Raw genomic sequence first — 16,362 nt, forward strand, 5'->3', positions numbered from 1 at the left:
ATAGTTTCTAGTTCCTTGTTACAGTGATCTGCATTTCTATCAATCATCTTTCTTAATTCCTTTAGCATTTTTATTATCTCCTTTTTGAACTTGTGGTCTAACAGTCTGGTGAGGTCTGTTTCATTATTTGTTCTTTCAGGAGATTTCACTTGTTCTTCTAATTGGGAGTAGTTCCTCTGCTTTTTCATTTTACTTAAACTTTCTCTGTCTCTATGAATTCAGGAGAAGCAGTTATCTACTGTGGTGTTTGAAGGGATGTTTTTAAGTGGGAGTGTCCCTGTGTAGACTGTGTGAGTCCAGTATTTTTGGTGCAGTGGCTGGGTTTGGTATGAATGCCAGCCACATCTTTCTTCATAGTGTGCTGGCCATTATCCCTTGACAGTAGGTGTGATTGATGTTGTGGTCTCCAGAGCCTGTGCTGGATGTCAGATGAGACCTCCTCTTTGCTCCATGGCTGTCACAGCCCTGTTGGGGCCGAGTCTGCTCCCCAGTTGTTGGAGTAGAAGCCCTGAGGGTTGGGTTTGATCAGGATCCATTGCTCTTGAGTGTGTGAAATAAAATTCATATTTTATGGCAAGACAAGAAAAATTTAAACATAAAAAATTCTTCTCTGCACTTTGGCCTGCTCTCTTCCCCCACTATGCTTGTGTTTCTGCATTATGCATCAACGAAACCTCCCCCATCAGCAGGAATACCTGCTCAGCCTTAAAGAGCAACATTCTCCCAGCATCAACAAGACAACTCCTTAAAAGATAACATTCCTTCTTGATCTCGTACAGGGTCACATGACCCACCACAATGATGCTTAGCTCTGGATCATTTAAACTGCCAATAAAATGTCATTTGATGTATAGCCCTCTGTCTCAAAAAAATTTATATAACTGTGCCTTGACTTCTAACAGGTGGGACAGTTCTCAGAGCTTTCTGAGGTGCTCTTTCCTGACTGTAATCCTCAAATTTGGCTTGAATAAAATTTTCCATTTCTTTCTTAGATCGACTGATTAATTTTTCATCGACAAGTGCATGCCCTGCCCCACAGGAGGTGATTGCTAAAGCAAGTGAGGTCCATGTGGTCACAGTGACCCTATGGACTGCCTGTGCAGGCGGCTGTGGTTCCACCCGGAAGCAGCCCATGGTCACATCTCTTTTTCCGTGTGTTTGTCCCAGACCTACTGCTAGGCTGTGCTGTGGAGTGGGCTGGGGCTGGGGCCAGGGTGCTGTGGCTGCAGGAATCTAGGTGGTCGTGCTGCCACCTGGAACCTGGGCTGCCTCTGTGGCCAACCTCTCCCAGGACCTGTCAGCCGCAGATCCAGCTCCAAGCTGCAGTGTAGAGTGGGCGGGGCCGGAGCGCTCCTGCCAGACCCAAACAAACAGTTGTGTACTCCTGCCCAGGGCCTGTCCACCAGAGACTCAGCGCCCAGCTGCTGTGCATTTCTGTGGCACCACTTAGTATGCATGCTGACAAAGTCTGCATGTGAGTACTGACAATGGGCTCCAAGGTTCGGTCCGGACCACACCCCAGGCCCTCCAGCCTGTCTCCCTGCAGGTAGATTGAGTCCTCTCCCAGGGCCTGTTGGTCCAAGATTTGGCACTTTGCCTCTGTGAGTATTTGTGGCCCCATCTGGTGTGCACCTTGAATTGGGAAGTGAGGCGTGGCAGCAGCCACCAGCACTGGTCTCTCTCTGCCCTGATTGTTAGCAAGCCAGCATGCCCACACTCCTCAGGAGTAGAATTTAGGCTTTTCCAGACCCTATATCTGTCCCAGCGGACCTCCCGGCAAGTAAGGGGCCTCCCCAGGGCAAGGGTCTGCCCTTGTGGATCTTCTCTCCTTTACGGATCCCTCCCAGGGACGCCAGTTCCGTCTCAATGCCTTTTCCCCTTCCTACCCAGGTGCGTGGAGAAGTTTGTTGAAGCTTTGGTTGTATAAGAGTTCTTCTGCCAGTTTCCAGTTGGTTTTCTGTGAGACTTGTTCCACATGTAGATGTATTTTTGATGTGTTTGCGGGAGGAGGTAATCTCCATGTTCTCCTACTCCGCCATCTTGATCCCCCTCCAACAATTTTGTTTTTAAAAGCCCAAAAGTGGAAACGACCTCAATGTCCATCAAGAGGTGAATGAATAAATTGTGGTGTTTCTACACTATAGGATACTACTCAGCCTTAAAAATAAATGAATTATGGATACATGAAACAACATAGAGGAATCTCAGCATAATTATGCTGAAAGATGGTGGGCAAAAAAAAATACATACTATTTTATTACATTTATATAAAGGGCTGGAAAATGCAAACTAATGTATAGTGATAGAAAACAGATCAGTATTTGCCTAGGGAGGAGTATTGGAAAGGAACCTGAAAAGGCTTATGGTTGGGTTCTGTTCATTATCTTGACTGTTTCATATATATATATATATATATATATCTCAGCGCATCAAATTGTACACTTTAAATACATACAGCTTAATGTATGTCTATTATATCTCAGGAAAGCTGTTAAAATAATTTAAACTGTTAAAAAATATTCACATTTCCCTGATTGTCTTATAATAATTTTGTTTGCAGAGTCCTTGTTAAAATTTATATCAAAATAAGATCCATGCACTAGCTGGTTGATATTTCTCTTAAGTCTCTAGGTCTGTAAGTTCCCCATCAACTCTTTTATTTTTTCTTAAGAAAAAATTTTAATGAGCAAAATTTGGTTATTTTTCTATATAGTTCCACAGTCTAATTTTGTTGACTGTATCCCCACTGTGGTAGCTAACCGATATTTCTCTGGTTCTTGTATTTCCTATATGTTGGTGGTTAGGTCTGGAGTCTTGAGTTTGATTTTCTGGGGGCATGAGTACTTCCGTAGCAGGTGTAGTGTTCTTTCATTAAATTGGCATATAGAAGCTGGTTGTCTTTTTTCCCCCAGTTTTATTGAGATATAATTGACATAAAGCACTGTATAAGTTTAACATGTACAACATAGTGATTTGACTTACATGCATCATGAAATGTTTATCACGATAAGTTTAGTGAACAACCATCATTTCATATAGATACAAAATTAAAGTAATAGAAAAAAATTTTCCTTGTAATGAGAACTCTTAGGATTTACTCTTTTAACAACTTTCATATGTAATATACAGCAGTGTTAATTATATTTATCATCTTGTACATTACATCCCTAGTACTTATTTATCTTATAATTGGAAGTTTGTCTTATTGAAGGTTACAATCCATTTACAGTTATTACAAAATATTGGCTGTATTCTCCGTTTTGCAAAATACATTCTTGTAGCCTATCTTACACCCAATAGTTTATACCTCCCACTTCCCCACCCCTATAATATTGCCCCTTCCCCCCACTGGTAACCACTAGTTTGTTCTCTATATCTGAGTCTGCTTCTTTTTTGTTATATTCACTAGCTTGTTGTATTTTTTGGATTCCACATATAAGTGATATCATGCAATATTTGTCTTTCTGTGTCTTAACTTAGCATAGACTTTCTTAACATTGTTGTAAAATTCACCTCTTATATTTTCATCTAGTACTTTTTTTCCTTGATTTTTTAATTGAAGTATAGTTGATTTACAATATTTTATAAGTTTCAGGTGTACAGCATAGTGAGTCAATATTTTTATAGATTATACTCCATTTAAAGTTATTATAAAATATTGGCTATATTCCTTGTGCAGAACAATATATCCTTGTAGCTTATTTATTTTATACATAGTAGTTTGTACTTCTTCATCCTTTACCCCTATCTTGCCCCTCCTCCCTTCCCTGTCACCACTGGTAACCACTCTATATCCATGAGTCTACTTCTTTTGTTATATTCAGTAGTGTGTTTTATTTTTTAATCCTACATATAAGTGATAACATGTCTCACTTATTTCACTTAGCATAATACCCTCCAAGTTCATCCATGTTGCTGCAAATGGCAAAATTCTGTTCTTTTTAATGGCTGAATAATAGTCCACTGTATATATATAAGACATCTTCTTTATCCATTCATCTATTGATGGGCTCTTAGGTTGCTTCCATATCTTGGCAATTGTAAATAATGCTGCAGTGGACATGGTATGTGTATATCTTTTTGAATTACTGTATTTGTTTTCTTCAGATAAATACCCAGGAGTGTAATTGCTGGGTCATATGGTAGTTCTTTTTTTTTGATTTTTTGAGGAAACTCCATACTGTTTTCCATAGTGGCTGTACCAATTTACATTCCCACTAACAGTGTGCGAAGGTTCCCTTTTCTCCACATCCTCGTCCACATTTGTTATTTGTGTGCTTTTTGGTGATAGCCATTCTGACAGGTGTGAGGTGATATCTCATTGTGGTTTTGATTTGCACTTTCCTGATGATTAACGTTGTTGAGCATCTTTTCATGTGCCTGTTGGTCATCTGCATTTCCTCTTTGGAAATATGCCTATTCAGATTCTCTGCCCATTTTAAAAGTCAAGTTGTTTGGTTTTGTGATGATCTTCAATTAGTTATGGCTATGGGAAGTGATTAGTGACCTTTGGGTAGAGTGGGAGTATTGTATGATCCCACGGTAACTGTTGTAGTGAATGATGGGGGTTTGTATTGGACAATTAGTGAGTATGTGATTTCATGCCTCTGTGTACTTTCTGTCATAATGTCACCCTTAGAAGTATTCATTGGTATTTAAAGGGCAGAATTAATGGAAACCAAGTAGAAAAGTTTTAGTCAAGCAATAGGCCATGGACAATGATGATAGCTGCTAATAATGATTGTGGCTTAGATAGGAAATTAGTCCAGGGAGGTGATCAATTTCCAACAGAGATAGAGTCCAAAGGTAGTGAAGAACAAGTTCGCATTAATATTTAAAAGATTAACATGTCTCTTTATTTCCCAAAGCCAGTGCTAAAAGCCTACCAAGATCATAAAAAGCCAGAATACATATATGAGCAGAACCGATATCGGTTAATCACTTCTGGAGTCCTAAAGCCTCCAGGAAGCACTGAAGAAAGAAGTTCTACCAAATCTCTTGTTCAGTTCGAGCATGAAGATTCTGTGAAAAAGAAAAAACAGGTAAGTATTAAAGTACTTAATTGATCTTTTTAATGTTAGTGTCATATAGCATTGCTAACATGCTTTTAACTCATAAAGATAGTGGCAAAATCTTTTTCCCTTAGGTTATATAATGGATTGGGGGAATACAGTATTTCCCAGTTCTTCCTATTTAAGGAAAATTTGGACAGTAGAGTAAAATTATAAAGGAAAACTTTCAGCATTCATATAGTGTCTTCTGATCTTCTCTAGAAGACATGTTAAAAGAAGACATAATAGTGTTTTGAATGTTATTATAACTTTTATGAAATTTTCATCATTATTCCCCCAAATCTTTGAAGACCTTGGTGAAGGGCAATACAATAGAAACTGAACCAACTAGAGAGACAACTTTTGTAATTGGTAAGAGTTGTAGAGTGGGGAAGTTGCCTTGCAAGGAATAAGTGAATAGTAGTTCTGGGGCAAAATCACTAGAGCCTGGCTTTATGTGAATACCTGTAGATAATTAAACAAAAGAACAGAAGTGGGAGAAAATGTGGAGGACACACCCACAATAAAAATACCAATAGAGCCAAGATTTCTCTGAGCTTTTTATTGAGAGGATCTTTCAGTCCTAGTTGTCTGTCTTTCAGGCTTTGGGCTGCAGTGCTAGAAATTGAGAGTTGAGGACAAGCTCTGTCCTCGAGGATTTCAGAATCTGGAGGTGGGAAATGAACAAGTAAACACTTAAGCGCAGTGAGGTGTGATAAGAGCTCTCCCTGGTCATTTAAAGTACAAAATAATGGAGAACTGAACGGAAGGGATGCTTATACCTGGTGGCCAGGGGGACCATCAGTGGAAGAACAGCTACCCTAGGGAACTGTGCTAAGCTCGGAGGAATGAGTGGAAAGTTAACAAGGCAGATAAGGTGGGAGAGCTATGGCCTTGGGAGCCATGGGTTTGGGTGAGATTATCCTGAAAGAATATCATATGATAAATTGTATGAAATTGTATAGCTTCAGTTAATTTGGTTTCTGTGAAGTAGAAAGAGAGAATGAGATATTTTAAGTGGGGCCAAGAAAGATCTGATTATACATTAATTAGCTCATTTGGTATAAAGTGGGTTTCAAGAGCTTGAATTTTAAAAAGAGATTATGCAAACTATTATATATAGGAAGGATTAAAAAAACAAGGTCCTACTGTATAGCACAGGGAACTATATTCAATATCCTGTGATAAACCATAATGGAAAAGGATATGAAAAAGAATATATATGTGTAAAACTGAATCACTTTGCTGAACAGCAGAAATTAACACAACATTGTAAACAACTATACTTCAATAAAATTTTTTTAAACATCTTTATTGAAGTATAATTGCTTTACAATGGTGTGTTAGTTTCTGCTTTATAACAAAGTGAATCAGTTATACATATACATATGTTCCCATATCTCTTCCCTCTTGCATCTCCCTCCCTCCCACCCTCCCCATCCCACCCCTCTAGGTGGTCACAAAGCACCGAGCTGATCTCCCTGTGATATGCAGCTGCTTCCCACTAGCTATCTATTTTACATTTGGTAGTGTATATATGTCCATGACACTCTCTCACCCTGTCACATCTCACCCCTCCCCCTCCCCATATCCTCAAGTCCATTCTCTAGTAGGTCTGTGTCTTTATTCCCATATTGCCACTAGGTTCTTCATGACCTTTTTTTTTTTCCTTAGATTCCATATATATGTGTTAGCATACTGTATTTGTTTTTCTCTTTCTGACTTACTTCACTCTGTATGACAGACTCTAACTCCATCCACCTCATTACAAATACCTCCATTTCATTTCTTTTTATGGCTGAGTAATATTCCATTGTATATATGTGCCACATCTTCTTTATCCATTCATCCGATGATGGACACTTAGGTTGCTTCCATGTCCTGGCTACTGTAAATAGAGCTGCAGTGAACATTTTGGTACATGACTCTTTTTGAACTATGGTTTTCGCAGGGTATATGCCCAGTAGTGGGATTACTGGGTCGTATGGTAGTTCTATTTGTAGTTTTTTAAGGAACCTCCATACTGTTCTCCATAGTGGCTGTATCAATTTACATTCCCACCAACAGGGCAAGAGTGTTCCCTTTTCTCCACACCCTCTCCAGCATTTATTGTTTCTAGATTTTTTGATGATGGCCATTCTGACCAGTGTGAGATGATATCTCATTGTAGTTTTGATTTGCATTTCTCTAATGATTAATGATGTTGAGCATTCTTTCATGTGTCTGTTGGCAATCTGTATCTCTTCTTTGGAGAAATGTCTATTTAGGTCTTCTGCCCATTTTTGGATTGGGTTGTTCGTTTTTTTGATATTGAGGTGCATGAGTTGCTTGTATATTTTGGAGATTAATCCTTTGTCAGTTGCTTCATTTGCAAATATTTTCTCCCATTCTGAGGGTTGTCTTTTGGTCTTGTTTATGGTTTCCTTTGCTGTGCAAAAGCTTTTAAGTTTCATTAGGTCCCATTTGTTTATTTGCGTTTTTATTTCCATTTCTCTAGGAGCTGGGTCAAAAAGGATCTTGCTGTGATTTATGTCATAGAGTGTTCTGCCTATGTTTTCCTCTAAGAGTTTGATAGTGTCTGGCCTTACACTTAGGTCTTTAATCCATTTTGAGTTTATTTTTGTGTATGGTGTCAGGGAGTGTTCTAATTTCATACTTTTACATGTATCTGTCCAATTTTCCCAGCACCACTTATTGAAGAGGCTGTCTTTCCTCCACTGTATATGCTTGCCTCCTTTATCAAAGATAAGGTGACCATATGTGCGTGGGCTTATCTCTGGGCTTTCTATCCTGTTCCATTGATCTATATTTCTGTTTTTGTGCCAGTACCAAACTGTCTTGATTACTGTAGCTTTGTAATATAGTCTGAAGTCAGGGAGCCTGATTCCTCCAGCTCCATTTTTCGTTCTCAAGATTGCTTTGGCTATTCGGGGTCTTTTGTGTTTCCATACAAATTGTGAAATTTTTTTGTTCTAGTTCTGTGAAAAATGCCAGTGGTAGTTTGATAGGGATTGCATTGAATCTGTAGATTGCTTTGGGTAGTAGAGTCATTTTCACAATGTTGATTCTTCCAATCCAAGAACATGGTATATCTCTCCATCTATTTCTATCATCTTTAATTTCTTTCATCAGTGTCTTATAATTTTCTGCATACAGGTCTTTTGTCTCCTTAGGTAGGTTTATTCCTAGATATTTTATTCTTTTTGTTGCAATGGTAAACGGGAGTGTTTTCTTAATTTCACTTTCAGATTTTTCATCATTAGTGTATAGAAATGCAAGAGATTTCTGTGCATTAATTTTGTATCCTGCTACTTTACCAAATTCATTGATTAGCTCTAGTAGTTTTCTGGTAGCATCTTTAGGATTCTCTATGTATAGTATCATGTCATCTGCAAACAGTGACAGCTTTACTTCTTCTTTTCCGATTTGGATTCCTTTTATTTCTTTTTCTTCTCTGATTGCTGTGGCTAACACTTCCAAAACTATGTTGAATAATAGTGGTGAAAGTGGGCAACCTTGTCTTGTTCCTGATCTTAGTGGAAGTGGTTTCAGTTTTTCACCATTGAGGACAACGTTGGCTGTGGGTTTGTCATATATGGCCTTTATTATGTTGAGGAAAGTTCCCTCTATGCCTACTTTTTGCAGGGCTTTTATCATAAATGGGTGTTGAATTTTGTTGAAAGCTTTCTCTGCATCTATTGAGATGATCATATGGTTTTTCTCCTTCAATTTGTTAATATGGTGTATCACATTGATTGATTTGCGTATATTGAAGAATCCTTGCATTCCTGGGATAAACCCCACTTGATCACGGTGTATGATCCTTTTAATGTGCTGTTGGATTCTGTTTGCTAGTATTTTGTTGAGGATGTTTGCATCTATGTTCATCAGTGATATTGGCCTGTAGTTTTCTTTCTTTGTGACATCTTTGTCTGGTTTTGGTATCAGGGTGATGGTGGCCTCGTAGAATGAGTTGGGGAGTGTTCCTCCCTCTGCAATATTTTGAAAGAGTTTGAGAAGGATAGGTGTTAGCTCTTCTCTAAATGTTTGATAGAATTCGCCTGTGAAGCCATCTGGTCCTGGGCTTTTGTGTGTTGGAAGATTTTTAATCACAGTTTCAATTTCAGTGCTTGTGATTGGTCTGTTCATATTTTCTATTTCTTCCTGGTTCAGTCTCGGCAGGTTGTGCATTTCTAAGAATCTGTCCATTTCTTCCAGGTTGTCCATTTTATTGGCATAGAGTTGCTTGTAGTAATCTCTCATGATCGTTTGTATTTCTGCAGTGTCAGTGGTTACTTCTCCTTTTTCATTTCTAATTCTATTGATTTGAGTCTTCTCCCTTTTTCTCTTGATGAGTCTGGCTAATGGTTTATCAATTTTGTTTATCTTCTCAAAGAACCAGCTTTTAGTTTCATTGATTTTTCTATTGTTTCTTTCATTTCTTTTTCATTTATTTCTGATCTGATCTTTATGATTTCTTTCCTTCTGCTAGCTTTGGGGTTTTTTTGTTCTTCTTTCTCTAATTGCTTTAGGTGCAAGGTTAGGTTGTTTATTCGAGATGTTTCCTGTTTCTTGAGGTAGGCTTGTATTGCTATAAACTTCCCTCTTAGCACTGCTTTTGCTGCATCCCATAGGTTTTGGGTCGTCGTGTCTCCATTGTCATTTGTTTCTAGGTATTTTTTGATTTCCCCTTTGATTTCTTCAGTGATTACTTCGTTATTAAGTAGTGTATTGTGTAGCCTCCATGTGTTTGTATTTTTTACAGATCTTTTCCTGTAATTGATATCTAGTCTCATAGTGTTGTGGTCGGAAAAGATACTTGATACAATTTCAATTTTCTTAAATTTACCAAGGCTTGATTTGTGGCCCAAGATATGATCTATCCTGGAGAATGTTCCATGAGCACTTGAGAAAAATGTGTATTCTGTTGTTTTTGGGTGGAATGTCCTATAAATATCAATTAAGTCCATCTTGTTTAATGTATCATTTAAAGCTTGTGTTTCCTTATTTATTTTCATTTTGGATGATCTGTCCATTGGTGAAAGTGGGGTGTTAAAGTCCCCTACTATGATTGTGTTGCTGTTGATTTCCCCTTTTCTGGCTGTTAGTATTTGCCTTATGTATTGAGGTGCTCCTATGTTGGGTGCATAAATATTTACAATTGTTATACCTTCCTCTTGGATCGATCCCTTGATCATTATATAGTGTCCTTCTTTGTCTCTTGTAATAGTCTTTATTTTAAAGTCTATTTTGTCTGATATGAGAATTGCTACTCCAGCTTTCTTTTGATTTCCATTTGCATGGAATATCGTTTTCCATCCCCTCACTTTCAGTCTGTATGTGTCTCTAGGTCTGAAGTGGGTCTCTTGTAGACAGCATATATATGGGTCTTGTTTTTGTATCCATTCAGCCAGTCTGTGTCTTTTGGTGGGAGCATTTAATCCATTTACATTTAAGGTAATTATCGATATGTATGTTCCTATTCCCATTTTCTTAAATGTTTTGGGTTTGTTATTGTAGGTGTTTTCCTTCTCTTGTGTTTCTTGCCTAGAGAAGTTCCTTTAGCATTTGTTGTAAAGCTGGTTTGGTGGTGCTGAACTCTCTCAGCTTTTGCTTGTCTGTAAAGGTTTTAATTTCTCCATCAAATCTGAATGAGATCCTTGCTGGGTAGAGTAATCTTGGTTGTAGGTTTTTCTCCTTCATCACTTTAAGTATATCCTGCCACTCCCTTCTGGCTTGCAGAGTTTCTGCTGAAAGATCAGCTGTTAACCTTATGGGGATTCCCTTGTGTGTTATTGGTTGTTTTTCCCTTGCTGCTTTTAATATGTTTTCTTTATATTTAATTTTTGACAGTTTGATTAATATGTGTCTTGGCGTGTTTCTCCTTGGATTTTTCCTGTATGGGACTCTCTGTGCTTCCAGGACTTGATTAACTATTTCCTTTCCCATATTAGGGAAGTTTTCAACTATAATCTCTTCAAATATTTTCTCAGTCCCTTTCTTTTTCTCTTCTTCTTCTGGGACCCCTATAATTCGAATGTTGGTGCATTTAATGTTGTCCCAGAGGTCTCTGAGACTGTCCTCAGTTCTTTTCATTCTTTTTTCTTTATTCTGCTCTGCAGTAGTTATTTCCACCATTTTATCTTCCAGGTCACTTATCCGTTCTTCTGCCTCAGTTATTCTGCTATTGATCCCATCTAGAGTATTTTTAATTTCATTTATTGTGTTTTTCATCGTTGCTTGGTTCCTCTTTAGTTCTTCTACGTCCTCGTTAAATGTTTCTTGCATTTTGTCTATTCTATTTCCAAGATTTTGGATCATCCTTACTATCATTATTCTGAATTCTTTTTCAGGTACACTACCTATTTCCTCTTCATTTGTTAGGTCTGGTGTGTTTTGAACCTGCTCCTTCATCCGCTGTGTGTTTTTCTGTCGTCTCATTTTGCTTATCTTACTGTGTTTGGGGTCTCCTTTTCACAGGCTGCAGGTTCGTAGTTCCCATTGTTTTTGGTATCTGTCCCCAGTGGGTAAGGTTGGTTCCGTGGGTTGTGTAGGCTTCCTGGTGGAGGGAACTAGTGCCTGTGTTCTAGTGGATGAGGCTGGATCTTGTCTTTCTGGTGGGCACGTCCACGTCTGGTGGTGTATTTTGGGGTGTCTGTGGCCTTATTATGATTTTAGGCAGCCTCTCTGCTAATGGATGGGGCTGTGTTCCTGTCTTGCTAGTTGTTTGGCTTAGGGTGTCCAGCACTGTAGCTTGCTGGTCATTGAGTGAAGCTGGGTCTTGATGTTGAGATGGAGATCTCTGAGAGATTTTTGCCGTTTGGTATTACGTGGAGCTGGGAGGTCTCTTGTGGACCAGTGCCCTGAAGTTGGCTCTCCCACCTCAGAGGCACAGCCCTGATGCCTGGCTGGAGCACCAAGAGCCTTTCATCCACACGGCTCAGAGTAAAAGGGAGAAAAAATAGAAAGAAAGAAAGAAAGAGGATAAAATATAGTGAAGTAAAATAAAGCTATTATAAAGCAAAGCTATACAGACAAAATCTCACCCAGAAGCATATACATATACACTCACAAAAAAAGGAAGCGGGAAAAAATTAATATATCCTGCTCCCAAAGTCCACCTCCTGAATTTGGGATGATTCGTTGTCTATTCAGGTATTCAACAGATGTAGGCGCATCAAGTTGTTTGTGGAGTTTTAATCCGCTGCTTCTGAGGCTGCTGGGAGAGATTTCCCTTTCTCTTCTTTGTTCGCACAGCTCCCGGGGTTCAGCTTTGGATTTGGACCCGCCTCTGCGTGTAGGTCGCCTGAGGGCATCTGTTCCCTGCCCAGACAGAACGGGGTTAAAGGAGCAGCTGCTTCGGGGGCTCTGGCTCACTCGGGCGGGGGGGAGGGAAGGATATGGATGCGGGGTGAGCCTGTGGCGGCAGAGGCCAGCGTGACGTTGCACCAGCCCGAGGCGCGCCGTGTGTTCTCCCGGGGAAGTTGTCCCCAGATCACGGGAGCCTGGCCGTGGCGGGCTGCACCGGCTCCCGGGAGGGGACACAGGCTTCTTGGTGGCGGCAGCAGCAGCCTTAGCGTCTCATGCCCATCTCTGGGGTTCGCGCTGATCGCCGCGGCTCGCGACCGTCTCTGGAGCTCGTTTAGGCGGCGCTCTGAATCCCCTCTCCTTGCGCGCCGCGAAACAAAGAGGCAAGAAAAAGTCTCTTGCCTCTTCGGCAGCTGCAGACTTTTTTCCGGACTGCCTCCCGGCCAGCTGTGGTGCGCTAACCCCTTCAGGCTGTGTTCACGCCACCAACCCCAGTCCTCTCCCTGCGATCCGACCGAAGCCCGAGCCTCAGCTCCCAGCCCCCGCCCGCCCAGGCGGGTGAGCAAACAAGCCTCTCAGGCTGGTGAGTGCTGGTCGGCGCCGAGCCTCTGTGTGGGAATCTCTCCGCTTTGCCCTCTGCGCCCCTGTTGCTGTGGGATCCGCGCTGATAGCCGCGGCTCGCGCCCGTCTCTGGAGTTCGTTTAGGCGGCGCTCTGAATCCCCTCTCCTTGCGCACCAGGAAACAAAGAGGCAAGAAAAAGTCTCTTGCCTCTTCGGCAGCTGCAGACTTTTTTCCGGACTCCCTCCCGGCCAGCTGTGGTGCGCTAACCCCTTCAGGCTGTGTTCATGCCGCCAACCCCAGTCCTCTCCCTGGGATCCGACCGAAGCCCGAGCCTCAGCTCCCAGCCCCCGCCCGCCCCGGCGGCTGAGCAGACAGGCCTCTCGGGCTGGTGAGTGCTGCTCGGCACCGAGCCTCTGTGCGGGAATCTCTCTGCTTTGCCCTCCGCACCCCTGTGGCTGTGCTCTCCTCCGTGGCTCCGAAGCTTCCCCCCTCTGCCACCCACAGTCTCCGCCCGCGAAGGGTCTTCCTAGTGTGTGGAAACCTTTCCTCCTTCACGGCTCCCTCCCACTGGTGCAGGTCCCATCCCTGTTCTTTTGTCTCTGTTATTTCTTTTTTCTTTTGCCCTACCCAAGTACGTGGGGAGTTTCTTGCCTTTTGGGAGGTCTGACGTCTTCTGCCAGCGTTCAGTGGGTGTTCTGTAGGAGCAGTTCCACGTGTAGATGTATTTCTAATGTATCTGTGGGAAGGAAGGTGATCTCCGCGTCTTACTCTTCCGCCATCTTGCCCTTCTCTCCTCTAAAATTTTTAAAAAATAAAAAATAAAAGCAAGAGAGATTGTGTGCACATCTGAGATGAAGGAAGTAGCTGAAAAGGAATAAGTTATAGGTTATGTTTGGTTGTAACTGTAACTAAGTGAAGAATTCAGTAAAGAGTTAGAGGTTGAAAGGAAATGTGGAAGAAAGGGGATATTCTATTTAAAAGGAGAAGGGTATTTATTCTGAGAAGAGGTTCATTTTTCTGGGTATTGATTTCTCAGAATGAGTTCAGAATGGAAATGTATCTATGAAGATTTACTGGGAGATGAAGGAAGGAAGGAAGGAAGGAAGGAAGGAAAGAAGGAAGGAAGCAAGGAAGGGAGGGAGGGAGGGAGGGACGAAAGGAAAGAGAGTGGGGGAGGAAGGGAGAGAGGGAGGAAGGAAAGAAGGAAGGAAAGTTGAAGGCTTTGCCTCCGGTAATTAAAGAAGATTGACTTATCAGTTGGACTGGGCATCCACCATAGAGGAATATTATAGATGTTCTACAATTTATGAATAAATGCTTCCTCTATTTCCCTCCCCCAACCACTGCAAAATCCAAACATATGTGACTGTTTAAATTGAATCACATCTTCCCACTGAGTTACATAATTAGAAATAAAATGAAAATGTGTAGGCCTATTGTTGAAGAAACCTTTCACTTAGAATGCAGTACAACTTTTTAAGAGATATAATAAATAAAATAAATGCATTTCCTGTTAAAATATTAATACTCTTGTCTCATAAAAGAGTTGACTGCAGCTCTTGTTGAAACATTGGGACAGAGCAATATGTATTTTCTCTGGTTCTGGTATCTGGTTTGGCCTCTTCTTTTATATAAGAAAACAGTACCTCTGTTGCTATCCCTGGCCAATAAATGAAAGGAGCATATTTTATCTTTGATTTTAAAGATGTATGTCCTTTAGCTCTGAAATTCCCAGGATTCTCTTCTGAAACTCCTATTCAATGAGGTATTTAATCAGAGATAGAGAATAATGATCCCTATGAATACAAATCTTATGGGGACATTGTTCCACAGAGCTTATGGTAATAACTCTCTTATAGAAATGGCAACCTCTATTAACTCTGCTAATAGGCAATAAAGATATCATTTATATATGTACCTCAATTATTCACCAAAGCAGGTCTGCAATGCAGATTCTTTTATCTTAAAGCCAGTCCTGTCAGAGAGACAAAGGGATGACTGTTGGAGTTGATGTCACATTTCCTCAAACACGGTTATCAACCTCCTCGGCAGGAGGAGAAGACGTGTTTGATGCTGTCCCAAATTTGTTGGGGAGGAGCAAAGGAGTGTGAGTGGCACTGAGAGCAGACAGTGGGACCCAGGGATTGGAGCAAAGCTCAAGTGTGTGAACATGGTGGGGACTTAGCCTTGGGGCTCCACACGTGGTCCAGAGCCAGCAGCATCTGCATCTCCTGGGAGCAAGTGAGAAATGCAGAATCTCAGGCTCCACCTCAGATTGGCTGGCAGACTCTGCATTTCAACAGGTTACCCAGGTAATTCACATGCACACTGAAATGTGAGAGGCACTGTCTCCAGAGCAAGCAATTAATTGTGAGTTAATAACATATATGCTTATGCTTAGGACCCACAGGGCCGGAAGCATAAGCATATATGTTATTAACTCACAAGTGCCTGCTCTGGAGACAGTGCCTCTCACATTTCAGTGTGCATGTGAGGACACATGCACCCCAGTGTTCATTGCAGCACTATTTACAATAGCCAGGACATGGAAACAACCTAAATGTCCAACAATAGATGAATGGATAAAGAAGATGTGGTACATATATACAACGGAATATTACTTAGCCACAAAAAGGAAAGAAATTAGGTCATTTGTAGAGATGTGGATGGACCTAGAGTCTATCATATAGAGTGAAGTAAGCCAGAAAGAGAAAAACAAATATCGTATATTAATGCATATATGTGGAATCTAGAAAAATAGTACAGATGAACCTATTTGTAGGGCAGGCATAGAGACGTAGATGTAGAGAACAGACATGTGGACACGGGGAGGAAGGGGAGGGTGGGATGAATTGGGAGATTAGATTTGACATAAATACACTACCATGTGTAAAATAGATAGCTAGTGGGAACCTGCTGTATAGCACAAGGAGCTCAGCTCGGTGCTCCATGATGACCTAGATGGTCGGGATGGGGGGAGGTGGGAGGGAGGTCCAAGAGGGAGGGGATATAGGTATACATATAGCTGATTCACTTCACTGTACAGCAGAAACTAACACAGCATTGTAAAGCAATTTCACTCCAATAAAAAAATAAATAAAATAAGAGGAGGAAGTTTGAAAAAAAAAATAACATATATGCTTCTCCAAGGCTATTACATACTGATCCCCAATACTCAATGTAACAACCCATCACATTCATTAAAAATAGTTTATTATGAGTTATGACGACAGCTGTCCAAGATGTCACTCACTGAAAAGCATCAAGGTTGTCAGAACGAAGTGGGGCTGGGGGGGGCGGGGCATTGAGGGAAAGGCCACAGTCAAGGGAGATACAGAAAAACTGAGCAAGGGGAGTGGTGGGCTCTCATAAACACCAGGGAGCTGGTAGCATTTTGATGTAGTAAACATTTAAGTGAAGGGAGAAGAGAAGGCAATGGGA

At 41.0% G+C, this 16,362-nt stretch overlaps 1 protein-coding gene across 1 annotated transcript in view; it reads left to right on the plus strand.

Moving 5' to 3' along the window:
• The window catches only part of DNAH6 (dynein axonemal heavy chain 6), a 290,936-nt gene that overhangs the window by 13,390 nt on the left and 261,184 nt on the right, over positions 1–16,362 (plus strand). The window contains exon 3 of the mRNA XM_061168664.1: positions 4,869–5,042. Coding sequence (XP_061024647.1) covers positions 4,869–5,042 — 174 coding nt within the window. The remainder of the gene's footprint in view (positions 1–4,868; positions 5,043–16,362) is intronic.

This window comes from Eubalaena glacialis, chromosome 14, assembly GCF_028564815.1.
Source record: "Eubalaena glacialis isolate mEubGla1 chromosome 14, mEubGla1.1.hap2.+ XY, whole genome shotgun sequence".
In the NCBI taxonomy this organism is placed as follows: Eukaryota; Metazoa; Chordata; class Mammalia; order Artiodactyla; family Balaenidae; genus Eubalaena; species Eubalaena glacialis.